At 44.9% G+C, this 21,131-nt stretch overlaps 1 protein-coding gene across 1 annotated transcript in view; it reads left to right on the forward strand.

Moving 5' to 3' along the window:
* Nucleotides 1-21,131, forward strand: part of LOC126456490 (piggyBac transposable element-derived protein 4-like) — a 94,559-nt gene that overhangs the window by 66,815 nt on the left and 6,613 nt on the right. The window contains exons 2-3 of the mRNA XM_050092241.1: nucleotides 5,929-5,993; nucleotides 6,351-6,587. Coding sequence (XP_049948198.1) covers nucleotides 5,929-5,993; nucleotides 6,351-6,587 — 302 coding nt within the window. The remainder of the gene's footprint in view (nucleotides 1-5,928; nucleotides 5,994-6,350; nucleotides 6,588-21,131) is intronic.

The following is a 21,131-nucleotide window of genomic DNA, read 5'->3' on the forward strand; positions in this document are numbered from 1 at the left end:
TGAATGCTAAAGTGTGAACGCTTTAGTCGATCTTAACGATCGACATTTCATATAGAAGCGCACAATTAAAATAACAAATGTTGTACATATCGCCTGGGGGATTAGCCTAGCGGTCTAGGGCACTGCAGTCATGGACTGTGCGGCTGCTCCCGGTGGAGGTTCGAATCCTCCATCGGGCATGGGTGTGTGTGTTTGTCCTTAGGATAATTTAGGTTAAGTAGTGTGTAAGCTTAGGGACTGATGATCTTAGCAGTTAAGTCCTATAAGATTTCACACACATTTGAACATTTTTGTTGTAGATATCAACTGCATAACCTCATTTGTTTAAGAGATACAGTAAATTTAAATTACCAATATTGTCAGTTGAGCATCAGATAATCATTTCCTCCACACAAAACACATTGAACAATGTCACCTTATTGAATCACTAGGTAATAGAATATTTGTTGTAAAGTTTAGTGCATAATATTTACTTTTGTTCTTTATTTATTTACCAGAAAGCAAATTGGTGCAAGGCTACAGGCCGTGACATCCGCAGTTAAGAATGAAATTGTACTGGTATTATGTCAAAGAACTTAACGTTTCTTATGTAGTGGATATAATTGTTACTTTACTTAGAACGTGAAAGTGGTCAAATTTAGATTATTTAAATATGTTAAAATATGAAATAATGGAGAATAAGCTGTAGTCAATGAGATGGACAGCTTCAGGAAAGGGGACTGCCCTAGTCAGTTGAGCGAGGGTATTCGGCGCGCGTGAAACGGGGCCGGAGACGGGCAGAATGAATGCCGGTGCAGGCGCGAAAGCGGACAGTTCAGTTCGGCTGGAGACGCCAAAGGGTACAGTTCGGATAGAGACGCGAAAGCGGACAGTCTGTCTTTAAAGTGGATATGCGCTCGAGTGTAACAGTAACTCTAAATACAACCACTCTCGCTATTAGTTTGCTTTCTGAATAAAGACTATTCTAACCAAATCGCGTGTGGGTCGTTAATGTAGTTCCCGATATTAATATTACTGTTATTATATGTTATGTTAACTTCGCATTTCGCAAGCTTGCCATCAGCCAGACAATTTAAACAAGGAGTCACAAATGTTTAATTTAGGGCGTGTAATGCTGTTCAACCCCTAGACGAGTTTGAGCCGAGACGTTTCGACGAAGAGGAACCGCATGTGAGCCTGAACATCTTTGGAATATTAGCTCGCAAGCTGTCATCCGCCATTCTATTGCTTGTGACGATTTTGAACGAGTTACGTTGTATTATTGAAAACTGTCTCTGTTCTATTATATTTGACTTAACAGAAAATTCCGGGTGAATATGCTCTGCTGCACCTGCTTGGAATTCTTTCATGTACCAGGGTGTGGAGGTTTATAAAATTTGACTGGAAATCAGGAAATCAAACATGGGATGCTGTATCTATGGCACTGGCGACAGTGTCACCTGAGATACAGGAAACTGGTCACTGTGTAAGTCTTGAGAAAAATGCTGTTCGACTATATTATTTTCTTATCGCTAAAATATATTTGGTGTGATACCTTATCATAAGTGGATTAAAAATGTGTAAGTGTAACCTTCTTTCAATATGCATCGTTTGGTAAAAATTTAATCTCTTTTTGATTGTCCACTTTAAACCCTCTTCCCCCGTTCCTATGTGGCCCAAGGTGTCGTCCTGCCATGTCATTGTTAGTAGTAGGGCAAAGTTCGTGCCAGGCCACGCTGCATTGTTGCCAAATTTATTCAAGATGGTGGCGACGTCATCAGAGATGGGGGCATGTAGACTTGGCAACAGTGCATGACGTCATCCAATATGGCGGCTTTTGGCGGGAAAATAGGCCAATTCTGCTACTTCCACTAACCTTATCTCAAGAAAAAATGGCAGGAATTTTGAATTTTGGCGGGAAAATAGCCCAATTGTGCTATGTCCACTAACCTAAGCCACCTGAAGAAAAAATGGCGGGAAGTTTGAATTCCAAAAGGATAATCCATGCAAAAACCGTACTTGTCTTTATTATTATTGATTATCATTTAATAACATTCATTATCATTTATTATTATTTATTGTCATTTATTATTATTTATTATTATAGGCCTACCTCCACTAGAAAATTGCGCCAAATTCAAATTCCAACACGATAATGTCTCGAAAACTATACTTCTATTTATTATCATCATTTATTATTTATTCAATATGTCCGATTTTCTCGGCGAGAACGCCATTTTCCTTACATCCATAACAAAAATCTATCACAAGTTCAAATCCCAACACCACACTTGATCACAAGTATGAGCTTTCTCCGTCACTTATCTTTTTTCACTGGTAGCCTATCATAATCACATCAAATAATAAACTGCACTTATAGTAACGTAAGCCACGTCCTTTGATTTTGCAGGGGGGAGGGACTGAAGACTTTATTTCAAGCAGTACGGTCATCACTTGTTCTCCAACACAGTCAGCACACACATCTTTGATATTGCAGTGCAGTCACCATGACGTCCACGCTCCAACTGAATTAGTTCAAATCCTCACCACCCCCTGGCCAGCGCGGAGACACTGCGACGCCTGTCACGTTAGGCGGCCGGCCACTCGCGCTGGGGGCGAGCCCAGCGGTCGCCCCCATGTCGTAAACATGTTTTCGCTGGACAAGCTGGAACTTGCTGAGTTTGACGTCACAGCGGCCTCTTGTCCGCTCACCACGTGTATTCGTCGCCTCCGCACGTTTCGCGCCAAAACTGTTTGCCTCGGAGCTTCACACAATGGTCGACCGTTCCCTGGGCAAGTCCGAACCTGCAGATACCGACCTCACACAGCCGTTCACCATCCACCAGGTGTATTTCTCGGACCAAGAACGCACTCGTGCACTTTTCCGCCAAACCCTGTTTCCTTAAGACTGGAAACATCGACAACAGCACGTGTGTTCTGCTTAAGTGATCACCCTATTCTCATTATCCCCACTCCTGTATACTTGATCGATCGTACGTCCCTAGTCCCGTATGCAATCAATTTAATTTAACACAAAGTACCCATCAATACTTAATTAAATTGACCAATTAATTAACGTCTCTCGTCCGAAAATGCAAAGTCCACCTGGTCTTCGAATGAAATAGTTAAACTCCCTACCGACCACTACGTCCCCTTACCGAACCATGTTCATTCGCTAACATGTACTACTGTGTACTCCACTTCTAGCAAAGAAAGCCACTAACCTAAATCACCTTTGCCTCTGTCTCTCGTGCCACGAGCGCGAGGCTGTCCACGTCACAGTCTCCTCCTTTATACTCTTGTCCGACTTACGCCTCTGTAAATATTCTAACTATGAACCGAATACTGTTGTTCAATCCACTCCATCTAGGATATGGACCGAGCACACCTTCCAGTACCTAAGCCGAGAACATCGCTCACCCCACATATAGTTAACCGCGAAATACTGCAATCCATCGCGCGGTTTTAGCTACTCCCCTCCGCAAGTCGAGGTAACGCGAACTACGAAACTCAAATGCACATTTACACAAAATAAGAACTGAGCCAAATTCTATATATCTGCTCACAAATACTTAACCATAATCATATCCATACTTTCTAAATAATGTCCTTCATCCTTATTAACGCCGTTCTTAATACAGACGCCGGCCGGTGTGGCCGAGCGGTTCTACGCACTGCAGTTTCGAACCACGCTGCTGCAACGGTCGCAGGTTCGAATCCTGCCTTGGGCATGGATGTGTGTGATGTCCTTAGGTTAGTTAAGTTTAAGTAGTTTCTAAGTCTAGCGGACTGATGACCTCAGAAGTTAAGTCCCATGGTGCTTAGAGCTATTTGAGCCATTTAATACATTCAGATACATAAAATACTTTTTAATAATAAATCATACATCCTAACACATCTAAGGATCTCAAATTCTCAATTCACTCTCCATTCTAAATACGATCAATTATTTTATAAAATGCTCAGCTCCCCCCCATGTCCTGGAAGCATCTACATAGCTCAGCTTTCAGCCACCAGAGTTGCTACTGAACTCATTCACGACCCCCACACAATCCTCAACACCCATTCGTTCATCCTAAGACCACGTGATACTACGTCAACACACTTATGTAATTAGTCACCCCCTGCTCATCTTTCTCACTCGTCCGTTGTCCCCAGCGCGAGTGACAGGCGTCGGCAGTGTCTCCGCGCGCTGGCCAGGGGGTGGTGAGGATTTGAACTAATTCAGTTGGAGCGTGGACGTCATGGTGACTGCACTGCAATATCAAAGATGTGTGTGCTGCAGTCAGCATGCCCTCATCAGCCAAGAGGCTTACCGAGTAAGTAAATAATTTCTATTTCTTCATTATCCATTTTCCTGTACACCTTATATATATTTCCGCTTATGCATTACATAATTTATCTGATTGTTGTAGTGGACCTAGCGGGGTTGATCCTTGAATGCGAGGAGCGGGCTCGAGTCCAACAGGCTCCTGTGCACAGTCACAGTCGGAATTGCCTGGTGAGTATAATTTTATTTTAATATTCTACTCATTTACATTCACAATTTAAAAAATTTCTTTGCTTATTTCATATGTTTTATTATTATTATTATTTCTTTCTTTTCTCAGACGTTATGTCTGGCCAAAAATGGAAAGTGACGCGGATCTTGATCAAGCGTGACTTCCTTTTAACTGTACGGTATATGTTATATTGCATTTAGGAACTTTCGGGTAATTGAACATGTATCAATAATTACAGATTTCTGTAGTTGTATATATAAGTTTGGATGTAGCTGTATTGCGCTGATGTACTGGTGGATATTGCGTGGTATGACTCCTGTAGTTGATAGTATAATTGGTATAATGTCAACTTTATCTTGATGCCACATGTCCTTGACTTCCTCAGCAAGTTGGATGTATTTTTCAGTTTTTTCTCCTGTTTTCTTTTGTATATTTGTTGTATTGGGTAGGGATATTTCGATTAGTTGTTTTAATTTCTTCTTTTTATTGGTGAGTAGGATGCCAGGTTTCTTATGTGGTGTTGTTTTATCTGTTATAATGGTTCTGTTCCAGTATAATTTGTATTCATTATTCTCCAGTACATTTTGTGGTGCATACTTGTATGTGGGAACGTGTTGTTTTATAAGTTTATGTTGTAAGGCAAGCTGTTGATGTATTATTTTCGCTACATTGTCATGTCTTCTGGAGTATTCTGTATTTGCTAGTATTGTACATCCGCTTGTGATGTGATCTACTGTTTCTATTTGTTGTTTGCAAAGTCTGCATTTATCTGTTGTGGTATTGGGATCTTTAATAATATGCTTGCTGTAATATCTGGTGTTTATTGTTTGATCCAGTATTGCAATCATGAATCCTTCCGTCTCACTGTATATATTGCCTTTTCTTAGCCATGTGTTGGATGCGTCTTGATCGATGTGTGATCTAAAGGGTTGTAGAAGTGGTTATGAAATTGCAGTGGTGTAGCCGATGTATTTATATGAGTGATTGCTTGTGTATTTTGCTAGTTTCTGCTCGTTCTAGAAAGAATTTTCTTAAATTGTCTACCTGTCCATTATTCAGGTTTTTTATGTCGATAAATCCCCTTCCTCCTTCCTTTCTGCTTAATGTGAATCTTTCTGTTGCTGAATGTATGTGATGTATTTTATATTTGTGGCACTGTGATCGTGTAAGTGTATTGAGTGCTTCTAGGTCTGTGTTACTCCATAATTTTATTATTATTATTATTATTATTACTATTATTATTTCGTTCTTTCTAGATCACTTAAGGCAAATGCAGCTGGAGTTGGAAGCAGAGCTGGGGGCTGCCCCACGTAGTCCAATACATAATTGGATTCAGCCCCCAGCTCCAGAACAACATCACTCACATGAGTATACCGAAAAATAAATCCTCTTTCACTCTAGCTATCGTTTTCAAAATAACAAAAAATTATCTTTCCTTTTGTTACAGGAAACGCCATCGACGACCTTCACTCTATTGATGAACAGATGCAGGCCGTCCACACTTGCTTACTTGTAAGTCAAAAATTATCTTTCTCTGATAATATTAATATACTTATGTCTTTTTCTCTAGCAATTCCATTTATAAAATATCTTGTTTTTTCTAGGCCATTATAAAGACTTATTGGATGATGGCCTTGATTATTTTTTCGACGGTGCGATAGACTGCCCAGATGAATTGTTCATGCCCTGGAGTCAGAGCCAAAAAGATAGTTAGTCACTCACTCACATTATAACTATCTTTGCCATCGTTAGAATTCACCACCGTAGATAGTGTACTTATATTACTTTATCTCTGCAGCAGTCGACCCCCAGCTGGCAGTCGCGTGTGTGCCTGTCGCGGCTAAACCCGGCAATCAACACTGTCCGCAGAGACATGCCTTGCCCACTAAAGCGCCCTTCGTCGCTGCGAGCGAAGCTGCATCTACCGCCGCCGCTACCAAGGTCACGCAGTCTGACTTCTCCCAGCTACCACGTGTGCGGGAAGCTGCAGCTGGCAAGATCGCCGAACCTCTGCCCGGCTGCTCGCACTGGCCACCTACAGCCGCCTCAAGGGGAGCGGTGGGCACCGCCGCTACCAAGGTCACGCACGCCCACGACACCACCAGCGCAAGTTTCGTGTACCGAGACGAATACCAGTCTCATTAAACGATGATGACGCGCCATCGCCAGCACCATCGTCCACCGGCTGGACCCCCAGTATTAGTAGTAGTAATAGTATTAGCGATCACCCTGTGGTTAGCGGCAGTTATCTCCCCCACCCTTTTAGTGAAGTAGGTCAGGTCAGTGACACCATACCTCAGTAATAGTACTCGGCGATTGCAGACGCCTTCGAGGAGCGAATCTCAGCCATCGAAAACCCTGCAGGGGGGTACCGCGATCCTGTTGGATTTTTAAACGTATGCCTCCCTGTCCTGCAAACCAAGCTCCACAGGGTAGTCGATAATCCGCGTTATCCCGCCGTTAAGTGCAGTGCAGTGCTCTGCATTGAGTTATAGCACCCCCCCCCCCCCCCAAAGTTCAGTCTGGTCAGGAAGAGACCAGCATTCTTTATCTTTGGGGGGATAATGGCGTGATAATGCGGAGCACATCAATCGCTGAGTGGTTTCCTAAATCCACCTTAAGTGTCATATTGGGCCGCTTTTCCGAGATGGAAGTCAACGGCTCAGCTAAGGCACTCAGCAGAATTCTACACCTGGACATCAATATACATGTCCACGATCCATTAAATGGAGGGTCTAGCTATATCAAGCTCCCTAAAGATATAGCTAATAAACAAGCATGCATTAATGTCCAAAATACAAAAGATCACACTTGTTTTGCATGGTCAATCCTGGCTTGCGAGAGAAACTACACTCCTGGAAATTGAAATAAGACCACCGTGAATTCATTGTCCCAGGAAGGGGAAACTTTATTGACACATTCCTGGGGTCAGATACATCACATGATCACACTGACAGAACCACAGGCACATAGACACAGGCAACAGAACATGCACAATGTCGGCACTAGTACAGTGTATATCCACCTTTCGCAGCAATGCAGGCTGCTATTCTCCCATGGAGACGATCGTAGAGATGCTGGATGTAGTCCTGTGGAACGGCTTGCCATGCCATTTCCACCTGGCGCCTCAGTTGGACCAGCGTTCGTGCTGGACGTGCAGACCGCGTGAGACGACGCTTCATCCAGTCCCAAACATGCTCAATGGGGGACAGATCCGGAGATCTTGCTGGCCAGGGTAGTTGACTTACACCTTCTAGAGCACGTTGGGTGGCACGGGATACACGCGGACGTGCATTGTCCTGTTGGAACAGCAAGTTCCCTTGCCGGTCTAGGAATGGTAGAACGATGGGTTCGATGACGGTCTGGATGTACCGTGCACTATTCAGTGTCCCCTCGACGATCACCAGTGGTGTACGGCCAGTGTAGGAGATCGCTCCCCACACCATGATGCCGGGTGTTGGCCCTGTGTGCCTCGGTAGTATGCAGTCCTGATTGTGGGGCTCACCTGCACGGCGCCAAACACGCATACGAGAATCATTGGCACCAAGGCAGAAGCGACTCTCATCGCTGAAGACGACACGTCTCCATTCGTCCCTCCATTCACGCCTGTCGCGACACCACAGGAGGCGGGCTGCACGATGTTGGGGCGTGAGCAGAAGACGGCCTAACGGTGTGCGGGACCGTAGCCCAGCTTTATGGAGACGGTTGCGAATGGTCCTCGCCGATACCCCAGGAGCAACAGTGTCCCTGATTTGCTGGGAAGTGGCGGTGCGGTCCCCTACGGCACTGCGTAGGATCCTACGGTCTTGGCGTGCATCCGTGCGTCGCTGCGGTCCGGTCCCAGGTCGACGGGCACGTGCACCTTCCGCCGACCACTGGCGACAACATCGATGTACTGTGGAGACCTCACGCCCCACGTGTTGAGCAATTCGGCGGTACGTCCACCCGGCCTCCCCCATACCCACTATACGCCCTCGCTCAAAGTCCGTCAACTGCACATACGGTTCACGTCCACGCTGTCGCGGCATGCTACCAGTGTTAAAGACTGCGATGGAGCTCCGTATGCCACGGCAAACTGGCTGACACTGACGGCGGCGATGCACAAATGCTGCGCAGCTAGCGCCATTCGACGGCCAACACCGCGGTTCCTAGTGTGTCCGCTGTGCCGTGCGTGTGATCATTGCTTGTACAGCCCTCTCGCAATGTCCGGAGCAAGTATGGAGGGTCTGACACACCGGTGTCAATGTGTTCTTTTTTCCATTTCCAGGAGTGTACAATTATAGAGATCGCCCTTGTCGTCCAAGCACATACAAAGCCAGTGATATTAACACACATTATAACTTTGATGGTATTGAGTCCCCGTCAAGATCCAGGACATACCTAAATTTGAGGAGCAGAATACCGGAATAACGGTATACGTTTATGGCCTGGAGAAGAAGAAAAGCAAGTCAGACGATCAAGACAAGCATTTCGTAGTCGGCCCCCTCCATTTCTCAAAATTTGCAGGTGAGCTGCATGTAAATATGCTTCTCTTTTCTTAAGGTGACAATTATCACTATGTCTGGATCAAGGACATGTCCCGACTCCTTTCGTCTCAAGTATCAGCCAAACATGATGTAAAACATATTTGTTTAGGGTGTCTCAATTATTTCTCCTCTGAACAGTTATTAGCTACGCATCTAGTAGACTGTACTTCAAAGGATACGGTACGTGTTATTATGCCCACAGAGGAAAACAAATTCATAACGTTTAGGAATGCTCACCACCAGGAGCGCTGCCCGTTTGTTGTGTACGCCGACTTTGAGTGCCTGCTCGCTCCTGTGATCCGCTGTGAAGGCGATCCTACGACCTCGCACACTACCTTTACAGAAAAACACGTACCTTATGCGGCAGCGTACCAAATTTTATCGTCATATGACACCAATCTTAACCGATACAAGTCTTATGTCGGCGATAATCCATCGATTTGGTTGCCCTCTGAGCTTGAAAAATTGTCACTGTAAGTTGACAAGCTGTACGGCGGCAACGTTCCCATGACCAAATCGAAGGACAATGAAGATTTGTATAACAAAGCCACCGAGTGTCATATTTGTGGGCTACGGTTGGACAGAAAAGCGTAAACTCCTCGTAGGGACCACTGTCATCTTACACCTAGGCACATACCAGTTTTCTTTCATAATTTAAGTGGGTATGATGCTCATTTTCTACTTGCGCACTTGACATCTTTCGGTTGGGAGAAAAATCAGGTCAGTGTCCTACCCGAGAGCGTCGAGAAGTATATATCATTCTCCAAACGAATGACGCCAAGAATTACGCTGCGCTTCCTGGATACATTACGATTTATGCAGGCACCACTACAGACATGTGTTGAGACTCTACCTCCGGCGGATATGCATATCACTGGAGCTGCATTTCCCGACGAGGAAAAGCTTCAGCTTGTGACTAGGAAAGGAGTTTTTCCATACCAGTATGTGAATACTGTGGCCAAACTCGACGAAAGCACGCTACCCCACATAACTGCATTCTCCAGCAACCTTACAGGTGACACAATAACGAATGAGCGTGCCGTGAATGTCTGGCGGGAATTCAATATTTCTAATTTAGGAGAGTACGCACGTCTTTACATAGACACATACGTGCGCTTGCTTGCGGACGTTTTCGAGAAGTTCCGGAGTCTATGTATGACCACATATTCTCTGGATTCTGCCATTTATTACACGGCTCCTGGATAGTCTTGGGACGCGATGCTCAAGAAAACAATGTGCAGTATAGAATTATTGACCGATCCTGACATGCTTCTTTTCTTTGAGTGAGGGATCCGTGGGGGGCTCTGCCAATGTATTCATAGACACGCGAAAGCAAATAACCCATGGATGGGTGACAGGTTTAACGCATCCCTTGATTCAAGTTATATATTGTATCTCGATGTGAATAACTTATAAGGACCCGCTATGAAGGAATGTCTGCCCATTCGCGAGTTTACGTGGCTATCCGAAAATGAATGCAAGGGATTAGGTGGAAAAATCAGGGAGGGGGGGGGGGGGGTGGCCGCCGATTCTGATGTAGGGTATGTTGTGGAGGCAGAACTCAAATACCCTATTAGTTTGCATGACGCGCATGCCGGTTTGCCACTGTATCCAGAACAACTTGTTCCACGAGGAGGTTCCACACTGAAACTGATGACAACGCTGGGGGACAAGCAGAGGCACGTCATTCACTATCTTAATCTCCAGCAATGTCTCAGCGTGGGTGTGGAGCTGGTTAAAATCACCCGGGCCATCTTCTTCATGCTGTCCCCCAGGTTGAAGGAGTATATTGATCTGAATACGAGACAGAGAACTTCCATATCGTGTGACTTTGAGAAAGATTTTTATCAATTAATGAATAATTCAATTTTCGGAAAAATTTTGAGGGAACGACGTGAAATTTTTATTAGAACGCAATGGAATGGGCGTTATGGCGTACGAAAATGCATTGCCAGACCACATTTTAAACGGGTCACTGTTTTCAATAAGAATTTTGTTGCTGTGGAGACGGCTAAAACTGCAAAATGGCTCTGAGCACTATGGGACTCAACTGCTGAGGTTATTAGTCCCCTAGAACTTAGAACTAGTTAAACCTAACTAACCTTAGGACATCACAAACATCCATGCCCGAGGCAGGATTCGAACCTGCGACCGTAGCGGTCTTGCGGTTCCAGACTGTAGCGCCTTTAACCGCACGGCCACTTCGGCCGGCGCTAAAACTGCAGTAGAGTTTACTAAACCTATCTATGTGGGGATGTGCATACTAGACCTATCCAAACTACACATGTACCGCTTTCATTATGAGTTTGCGGAAACTCATTTTGCAGATCCTAAATTACTTTATATGGATACAGATAGTTTCATCTATTGGGTGAAGAACTGCGATCCATATGAAGTAATTAGGTACCATGCCAATGAATTCGACACGTCTTCTTATGCGGCCGATAATCCTTCTGGTATTTTTCCGCAAAACAAGAAGTTTATTGGTCTCATGAAAGACGAGACGAATGGATTGCCGATTGTGGAGTTTGTAGGTCTTCGGTCCAAAATGTATGCATATCGCACATTGGAAGGTCCCACTCAGAGACAGGCTAAGGGGGTACGACGGATGGCATCACGAGCTCTGTCTATCGAAGACTATTTGCAGTGCCTACATGGTGGTGTTTGCGGTGCTGAGCTGCAGCGGCTGCATATTGTCCTGCAAACTAGTATTCGATCGATAGCGCACGAAGTGTACACTGTGCTGCAGTTTAAAATCGGTCTGTCGCCTCATGATGATAAAAGGGCCATCTGTGATAGCGGCATTGGAACTCGCCCGTACTCACACTACTCACTTGTAGTGAGAGAAGGGGTGGGGGACTCGGATTGAGAGAGAGAGAGAGAGAGAGAGAGAGAGAGAGAGAGAGACGGCGAGAGTGTCTGCAGAGTAGTAGTATAACCCTTTTATCATAGTGTAAATACTGAATGAGAGTGTTTTGTAGTGCGTATCAGCTTGCGTTCCTCCGTGTATGTCTGAGAGTGTGTGAATGTGTGCGAGCCTGTGTTAAGTGTGCATGTGTGTAAATATTATTTATTCTATCAAAGAAAAAACATAAAATCATGAAAACCGAAAAAAACTAAAATAATCCCTTTTATAAAAAAAGTCTTTATATGTATTTGTATATTTTTTCGCTACTATTACTAGTCAATGGCTATATGACTGAAAACAGATAAAAATTTTACACCTATTATAATCAAATAGAAGAAGACCAAAATACAATTTTGGCAGTTTGTATCTGCTTTGATCTTAGTAGTAGTTTTAAGTTTCACCTGCCGCTAGCCATCCAGTCAGAACTAGTTTTTTAAGAATGTGAGTTCCACCAATTAAATTCTTTATATATACTTGACTGTGGAAAAAAAATCTTTATACCGAGAAATGTGTTGACCTGCTTGTTGTAGTGGAAAATGCCTAGAGCCACTTACTTCAATGAAATATAATTTAAATTGCTAGTGGAAAATGTTTTAGAGCCACTATCTTGAACTAAAAATACGTTTTCCATCAGTTAAAAAAGTGTTTCCGGTGGAACTTCACTAGAGATATTATTTACCTTGTAAGATAATATAATTACGTTCTAGTACCTCTGATTTTACTTGAAGACAAATAATGTATCTGTAAACTCATATAATGTGAAAGAAAAAGTGAATCATTTTACTGTTAACTGATATGTCGCAAACAACGCTTGAAAAAAATCTTAATTGAATAATAAATTCAATTATTTTGTTGTAAAAAAAAATTGCCCAAGTTTGTTTTTATTTGACTCTCAGTCATGATCCATATACGTTGCGCTGGCACAGAGAGAGAGACCTATAAGGTTTTTACTGATTTAAAGACAGAGATGAAATCTGAATGATGCGTGCTGGACTTCGTCTGCCGGTCACAAACAGAGCCCACCGCTTTCTTTGTGGTGCTGTCACTTTAAACGGCGGGCATCTGGCGAAGCCGACCCTAGCACTCTCTCTTTCAGGTCCTGTCACTTTCAACTGGCTGACTCATCGCCGCGTCGGCGAGGTGGAAGCAGGTAAACTGGCTCAGACAGCTCGAGTGGAATGCGCTTCACGAACAGTATTACCAATAAACTTACTTCTATGGAAGTAAGTGTCACAGAAAGAAAACAACAAGAACTCTTATGGAGAAAAAAAATATTTATTCATTTGTGAGCCATTTGAAAAGAAATTTTACATTTTCAGATGCTGACACAAAACTATTTTTTTCTTCTTCACACGTTCGCTGTCTAAGTTGATGGATAGGTGGACAATCGTAGTATTCCAGGTTCTGGATAGCCGCATATTTGAAGATTCGACGCAGCCAGCTACTCTTCTCATCACCTTTAACGTAGATTATTGTCTCCTTGTGATCAAATACTCTCAGCAATTGCAGCAAATATTTTTAAGAGATGCCAGGGGCATCACACATAATACCATGATAAAATGTTGTTAGCCACATCGTGCTTCTGACTGTCTTATTGCACTTGACGTCTTTAAATGGTTTCGGCGATTCAGCTCTTAATACAAATGTTCCTATTACTCCATCACTTTGCGTGAATGCTATTAATGCACACTCTTTAATTATGAAATGCCTGCACTCATCATAGTAAAATCCTTGAACGTCAGCTACGATCCTCACACCTTCAGGTAACATCGTGATCTACGCTAGAGCTAGCAGAGTGCGTATTAATTTACACAACTCGTTGCACTACACCAGTGAGCAGACAGTAGTTAACAAGACGATCATGCAGAACGAGAGCATATGCCGAAGTCTGATCAGGGAAGTTTGCTGAAGATTCAAATTCAATCCGTACATCTACAGGTCCTGATTTAATTATCTCATTCTGTTTTGAACAGTCAATCACGATTATTGGCGCTAGCTTCTTGAAACTCTGTGGGCTGAGTAGGCATCCTTCATTTTCAACACCTTCATAGTAAGATGCTCGGAATCTTGCATACATGTCAAATGCCAGACTGTATACATTGCTGTCCCACTGTAGATGTAGATTCTCATATGGGTAGTATTCTGAATTCAAGTAGACTCTGGCGTTAGTTAACTTGCAGTGGGCAAACTCAGTTCAGCCCTATGATACATTAGCACGCCTTTGAGTTTGAAATGCGAGTATGATGAATCGAGGTGCTTCCAACTGCACTGATATTTTAATAGCCCAAGTATGTGTGGACGCTGTAGGTAGGACTGGGTATTCAAAAAGCTCCCATGGTAGGTAGGTGCCAGAATTCAAAACTTTTAAGAGCTTCAAGCGCTCCTCGTCGGCAACGGTGATGTGAGGCATTTTCCATGATATGCTATTAATCATGATTTGAACATTTTCTGCAGCTGTTTGAGAGAATGAATTCGCGTCACTTGCACTTCTCACCAAAATAAGTTCCTGTTTGGCGTGGACAATTATTCGCTGCATATCCTCAAAATAATCAATAAGCATTTTTAGTGGCATGCACGTGGTAAATCGGCTTTGTCCACCCTCCCCATCTGCTGCATCTATGAACCACCCAGCATTTTCCAAACTGTTTGAATCAGAGGGTGAGGCTGAAACGTACATCTTAAGGGCTGATGTAATACCAACAATTCGTGTTCGGTCTACTTCAATTCCGTTGAGTTCATAGCGTATCTCTCGAAACAGGAATGCTACAGCATTTCGAGTGAGCTTCGAGAGCGCCACGGCGGCCCCGTCAGCTTTCTTAAATGTGTAGTCCAGATAGAGGAAGCTCTTGCTAGGCAGTGTTGATGCGTCCTGATGCTGGATAACAATCCTAATTTCATCATTTTTGTTAAATGTGCTTGAAGCGTAGGGTTTGTGTGAGTGGTATTCATGACGAAAAATTCGGTCATCATATTCTACTGAGTTACATCGAGCGACGTCATTCTGCGGTTTTAAACCTGCTGAAACGGGAAATTCGTAATTAAGGTGTGTTATCACCTTGCCCTTCCGCGATGCACTAACGGGTTGTGACCCTGGTGTGCTAGCTTTATACCTTATTCCCATCTCGCCTTAGATGCAGGCGTACAATGATCTCTTCTCATCTAAAGTTAACAACCTGATTATTCTGATCCACAATAATCAGTTCAAGGTAGTCCAGTGTCTGAACAGTCACCGGGAGATATATAGGGTTTGTGGGGGCTTGAACTATTTTATACCCTGTGCCGACTGTAGGAAAGAACCCGTAAATTGAGTGAATCAATTTATCGTTCAGGTATGAGTTTGTGGCAATATTACACTCAACGTGGATTGTATTCACTGGGATTATATCTACAGCATGATCTGATGCGTAAAATTTACTTCCGTCCTTCACCAAAACACGATCCTTCGCAAAACCTAGCAGTGGAGCAATTGAATGTCCCTGTGTAAAGTCGATCGTAGCACTCTCTGTCCGTATTTCAGATTTAAGGGTATTAATGTTTGCCCATAGTTCAATACCTTTTTCTGACTGTTTTAAGAGTTCTTTTAAATCATCAATATCGTAGGCACCAGGTTGTATTTGTAGATTCTCCTTCCGGCCGATAGTTTCAAGATGTAGTTTATTGTTGCTCTGTGTAATTTTTGGAATGCCGTTATACGTCTCTAGACCAATCAGTGCAATACTCCAGTCCCCTGCACTTAAATCAATCGGCGGAAAGTAATTTGAACGGAATACTGATCCTAGCTCTTTTAAAGTCAGAGTGTACGACCAGAATGAGATTTTCACTCTGCAGCGGAGTGTGCGCTGATATGAAACTTCCTGGCAGATTAAAACTGTGTGCCCGACCGAGACTCGAACTCGGGACCTTTGCCTTTCGCGGGCAAGTGCTCTACCAACTGAGCTACCGAAGCACGACTCACGCCCGGTACTCACAGCTTTACTTCTGCCAGTACCTCGTCTCCTACCTTCCAAACTTTACAGAAGCTCTCCTGCGAACCTTGCAGAACTAGCACTCCTGAAAGAAAGGATATTGCGGAGACATGGCTTAGCCACAGCCTGGGGGATGTTTCCAGAATGAGATTTTCACTCTGCAGCGGAGTGTGCGCTGATATGAAACTTCCTGGCAGATTAAAACTGTGTGCCCAACCGAGACTCGAACTCGGGACCTTTGCCTTTCGCGGGCAAGTGCTCTACCAACTGAGCTACCGAAGCACGACTCACGCCCGGTACTCACAGCTTTACTTCTGCCAGTACCTCGTCTCCTACCTTCCAAACTTTACAGAAGCTCTCCTGCGAACCTTGCAGAACTAGCACTCCTGAAAGAAAGGATATTGCGGAGACATGGCTTAGCCACAGCCTGGGGGATGTTTCCAGAATGAGATTTTCACTCTGCAGCGGAGTGTGCGCTGATATGAAACTTCCTGGCAGATTAAAACTGTGTGCCCGACCGAGACTCGAACTCGGGACCTTTGCCTTTCGCGGGCAAGTGCTCTACCAACTGAGCTACCGAAGCACGACTCACGCCCGGTACTCACAGCTTTACTTCTGCCAGTACCTCGTCTCCTACCTTCCAAACTTTACAGAAGCTCTCCTGCGAACCTTGCAGAACTAGCACTCCTGAAAGAAAGGATATTGCGGAGACATGGCTTAGCCACAGCCTGGGGGATGTTTCCAGAATGAGATTTTCACTCTGCAGCGGAGTTGGTAGAGCACTTGCCCGCGAAAGGCAAAGGTCCCGAGTTCGAGAGTGTACGACATTGCATCTAAACATCAAATGATGGTCATGTGTTCAATGACAGCTCTTTTATATATCGTGCACATGATCTGACGATGACGCATTCTAGAGGGGGTTCGCCGTCTCTGTGACGAGGAACATAGCGCAGAGATGACCACAGAGATATGTGTTAAAGTCCTGATATCGCCCGACATCGTAGAAGACGCGTCTTTTGCTGGTGAAGTAGCGTTGTAATTCTTCAGGCGACTGTAAATCGCCGAATGAATCGAAATACTGAACTGTATTTGGACTTTTTTTAACATACGCAACCCAATGGGTTCCTGGACCCCCAGCAACATCTAAATTTACAATTCCGCACTTATTAGTCCTCCACATGGTCTTCGGTAATGTATTCCGCATAAAGACGCCGCGAAATCCATGGATGTGAAGTTTTTGTTTAATAATTTTAACTTTATCTTTAATCGTGAGCGCTCGGTCGGGTAGAATAGCTAACGTACTTCTTTTTTTTATTTATGAAGAGACCTAGTCCTTTCCTGTATGGTTTCAAGTAGAGACCTTTTCGATAGCTTCTGCCTCCATAGCGCGATTATGTCTTCTGGCTTCCTCTAGTTGGGCTTGTGCATTCTGTGCGTTTTTGATCGTTTTGGCTACAGCTGTGGCACCGCCTGTGAGTGAACCTACAGCGGACAGGGCTGCAAGGACTGGAACGAGGAACGGGATAATTCCGCCCGAAGTCTTTGGTAGGGGTAGGACCCTAGATGGTTAATTGAAGTCGTGTTTTTCTTCTTGTTCCCACCTATGAACACACGTTTAGCTGCAGACATCGAGGTGAGAATACAGTTTTTCAAATAACCGGGTTTGTTGTTCTTCTTCCTGTTCTTCTTCGCTCGCAAAGCTGCTCGCGCTGCTTTCATAATTCGTTTGAAATTCATCACACCCAAGCCCAACTTAATTTTTCCAGGCATGGTTTTATCAACCATGAATGTAGCAAAGCGTTGACCTATTCCGAGATCTTTTCTTCGCCTTTTTTGCATGGCTTTAACTGCTAATATCCGGTCGGCGACGTGGCGTGCTGGGAGATCCTTATTTGCTGCGTATCCGAGGTCGTGCTCAAGGCAGGCTTCGTCTAGTAGGTTAATACCTTTATCGCCTCGTGCCAGGCGCTTCTGAAGCTTTGTTCCAGGCCCACAGAAGTTATATCTGGGAATGTGCAATTCAACAGGCAACTTGTTGAGAACACCACCTCCACCTCTTATTATGATGTGCTTCCTATCGTGCATGGTACGCTACTGAGGAGATAGAGGTCTACTCTCCCCGTTATATACTAACATGTCAGCTTCGATCCAACTGTTTTCTGATGATGGAAATCCTAGCCATTTAAGCAGTGCTCTATCCCGCGACATCTTATCATGCGCTCGATGAGAAGTATATCTGGTTCAGAACTCTTCTGCAATTCCTCCGTGTAAAAGCATCCTGCAATTTCTTCGCCCTTGCCGCCCTTTAAGATATATGTCCTGGGGTTGGTTCGCTGCACTTTGGACACTGTGAATATCTCAGCCGACCAATTTGGTAAGTACGATTTCTCAAACGCTGTCTTGTGTTTTGAAATAAGTACTAAGTGGCCTATATTGAACCTCTGTTTGCGAGGGTCGAGCATTTATTCCGGAAGTATACTGTGTCCATGAGTGAATTATCGCGAACATCGATCGGTCTCGTTTTTATTGTACTATGTTTGGCTCTGAGCACTATGCGACTTAACTTCTGAGGTCATCAGTCGCCTAGAACTTAGAACTAATTAAACCTAACTAACCTAAGGACATCATACACATCCATGCCCGAAGCAGGATTCGAACCTGCGACCGTAGCGATCACGCGGTTCCAAACTGAAGCGCCTAGAACCGCATGGCCACACCGGCCGGCTGTACTATGTTTGGTTCGATTATACTTTGCAATTATCTGTGGGAGGATATTTACCCACTTGTACGAACCGCGAAGATTAAATTGCATCCACATTTGAGCTTTGATTGTTCTGTTCAACCGCTCGACGATACTAGCTTTAAGGTGGGTAAACGTGGAGTAGTGGTGTATGCCATACCACGCCATCACAGTCTTGAAATGGTCATTGTAAAACTCCCCACCGTGATCGGTTTGAAGACTGGTCAGACATCGATTCGTTCCTGTCTGCAGCAGACGCTCAAACACCACAGCAATATCTCTACCGGTTTTCGCTTTCTCAGGTAATGCCCAGGCATATTTAGAGTATGTATCAATAACCATTAAAATGTATTTCAATTCATTAATATCAGGTGAATATCGATTCATATCTACAACATCAGCTTGCCAGAGGTCATCCAGCCCTTTAGTCATGACATGTCTACGAGGGTATGTTTTGCGTGCTGCCTTGTGCAGTTCTCGAACCACGGTTTCCATACTTATTCGATGATACCTCTCTCTCTAAGCTCTGAGATTATGGATACAACCTCATTCGAATGAGCTGTATTGCCCGTAGCAGCCGAAGCCATCAACAGTCGAAGTCTGTCTATTAGTTCATCTGGGTCATCGTAATATATATACTGCGGGACTTGATTGCTCACTCCTTTATGATGAAGGTCTACACCCTCACCGACGCTTTTAGTTTGCTCATTAAGTAAAGTTTGTATAATGGTAGTGTATTTAGAGTTTTCAGGCTTTTTCAGTGTTCCGTCGGGAATTTTGTACAGATCAGTCAAGTTAAGTATTTCCCGATAGACTTTGCAATCATCGGATGAGTATTTTAAGTTTTTTGATGGCCTTAGGAAGATTAGGTTCATTAAACCAGGTGTATCCCCAATGCGTATTGTGCTATCCGATAGAGTTATACACTCCTGGAAATTGAAATAAGAACACCGTGAATTCATTGTCCCAGGAAGGGGAAACTTTATTGACACATTCCTGGGGTCAGATACATCACATGATCACACTGACAGAACCACAGGCACATAGACACAGGCAACAGAGCATGCACAATGTCGGCACTAGTACAGTGTATATCCACCTTTCGCAGCAATGCAGGCTGCTATTCTCCCATGGAGACGATCGTAGAGATGCTGGATGTAGTCCTGTGGAACGGCTTGCCATGCCATTTCCACCTGGCGCCTCAGTTGGACCAGCATTCGTGCTGGACGTGCAGACCGCGTGAGACGACGCTTCATCCAGTCCCAAACATGCTCAATGGGGGACAGATCCGGAGATCTTGCTGGCCAGGGTAGTTGACTTACACCTTCTAGAGCACGTTGGGTGGCACGGGATACATGCGGACGTGCATTGTCCTGTTGGAACAGCAAGTTCCCTTGCCGGTCTAGGAATGGTAGAACGATGGGTTCGATGACGGTTTGGATGTACCGTGCACTATTCAGTGTCCCCTCGACGATCACCAGTGGTGTACGGCCAGTGTAGGAGATCGCTCCCCACACCATGATGCCGGGTGTTGGCCCTGTGTGCCTCGGTCGTATGCAGTCCTGATTGTGGCGCTCACCTGCACGGCGCCAAACACGCATACGACCATCATTGGCACCAAGGCAGAAGCGACTCTCATCGCTGAAGACGACACGTCTCCATTCGTCCCTCCATTCACGCCTGTCGCGACACCACTGGAGGCGGGCTGCACGATGTTGGGGCGTGAGCGGAAGACGGCCTAACGGTGTGCGGGACAGTAGCCCAGCTTCATGGACATGGTTGCGAATGGTCCTCGCCGATACCCCAGGAGCAACAGTGTCCCTAATTTGCTGGGAAGTGGCGGTGCGGTCCCCTACGGCACTGCGTAGGATCCTACGGTCTTGGCGTGCATCCGTGCGTCGCTGCGGTCAGGTCCCAGGTCGACGGGCACGTGCACCTTCCGCCGACCACTGGCGACAACATCGATGTACTGTGGAGACCTCACGCCCCACGTGTTGAGCAATTCGGCGGTACATCCACCCGGCCTCCCGCATGCCCACTATACGCCCTCGCTCAAAGTCCGTCAACTGCACATACGGTTCACGTCCACGCTGTCGCGGCATGCTACCAGTGTTAAAGACTGCGATGGAGCTCCGTATGCCACGGCAAACTGGCTGACACTGACGGCGGCGGTGCACAAATGCTGCGCAGCTAGCGCCATTCGACGGCCAACACCGCGGTTCCTGGTGTGTCCGCTGTGCCGTGCGTGTGATCATTGCTTGTACAGCCCTCTCGCAGTGTCCGGAGCAAGTATGGTGGGTCTGACACACCGGTGTCAATGTGTTCTTTTTTCCATTTCCAGGAGTGTAGTTTGAGAGCCCAGCATGTACGGTCTCACCCTGCTGACACCAAAGGTTCTATCTATCTTAACGGTCGGACACTGGTTGATGAATTCTGCGACTGGGTCACTATTATGCAAAGCTATCTTGGTGATAGATTCGGTAACAGTTTTAAAAGTTTCATTCAGTGTTT

Source organism: Schistocerca serialis, chromosome 2 (assembly GCF_023864345.2).
Source record: "Schistocerca serialis cubense isolate TAMUIC-IGC-003099 chromosome 2, iqSchSeri2.2, whole genome shotgun sequence".
Lineage (NCBI taxonomy): Eukaryota > Metazoa > Arthropoda > Insecta > Orthoptera > Acrididae > Schistocerca > Schistocerca serialis.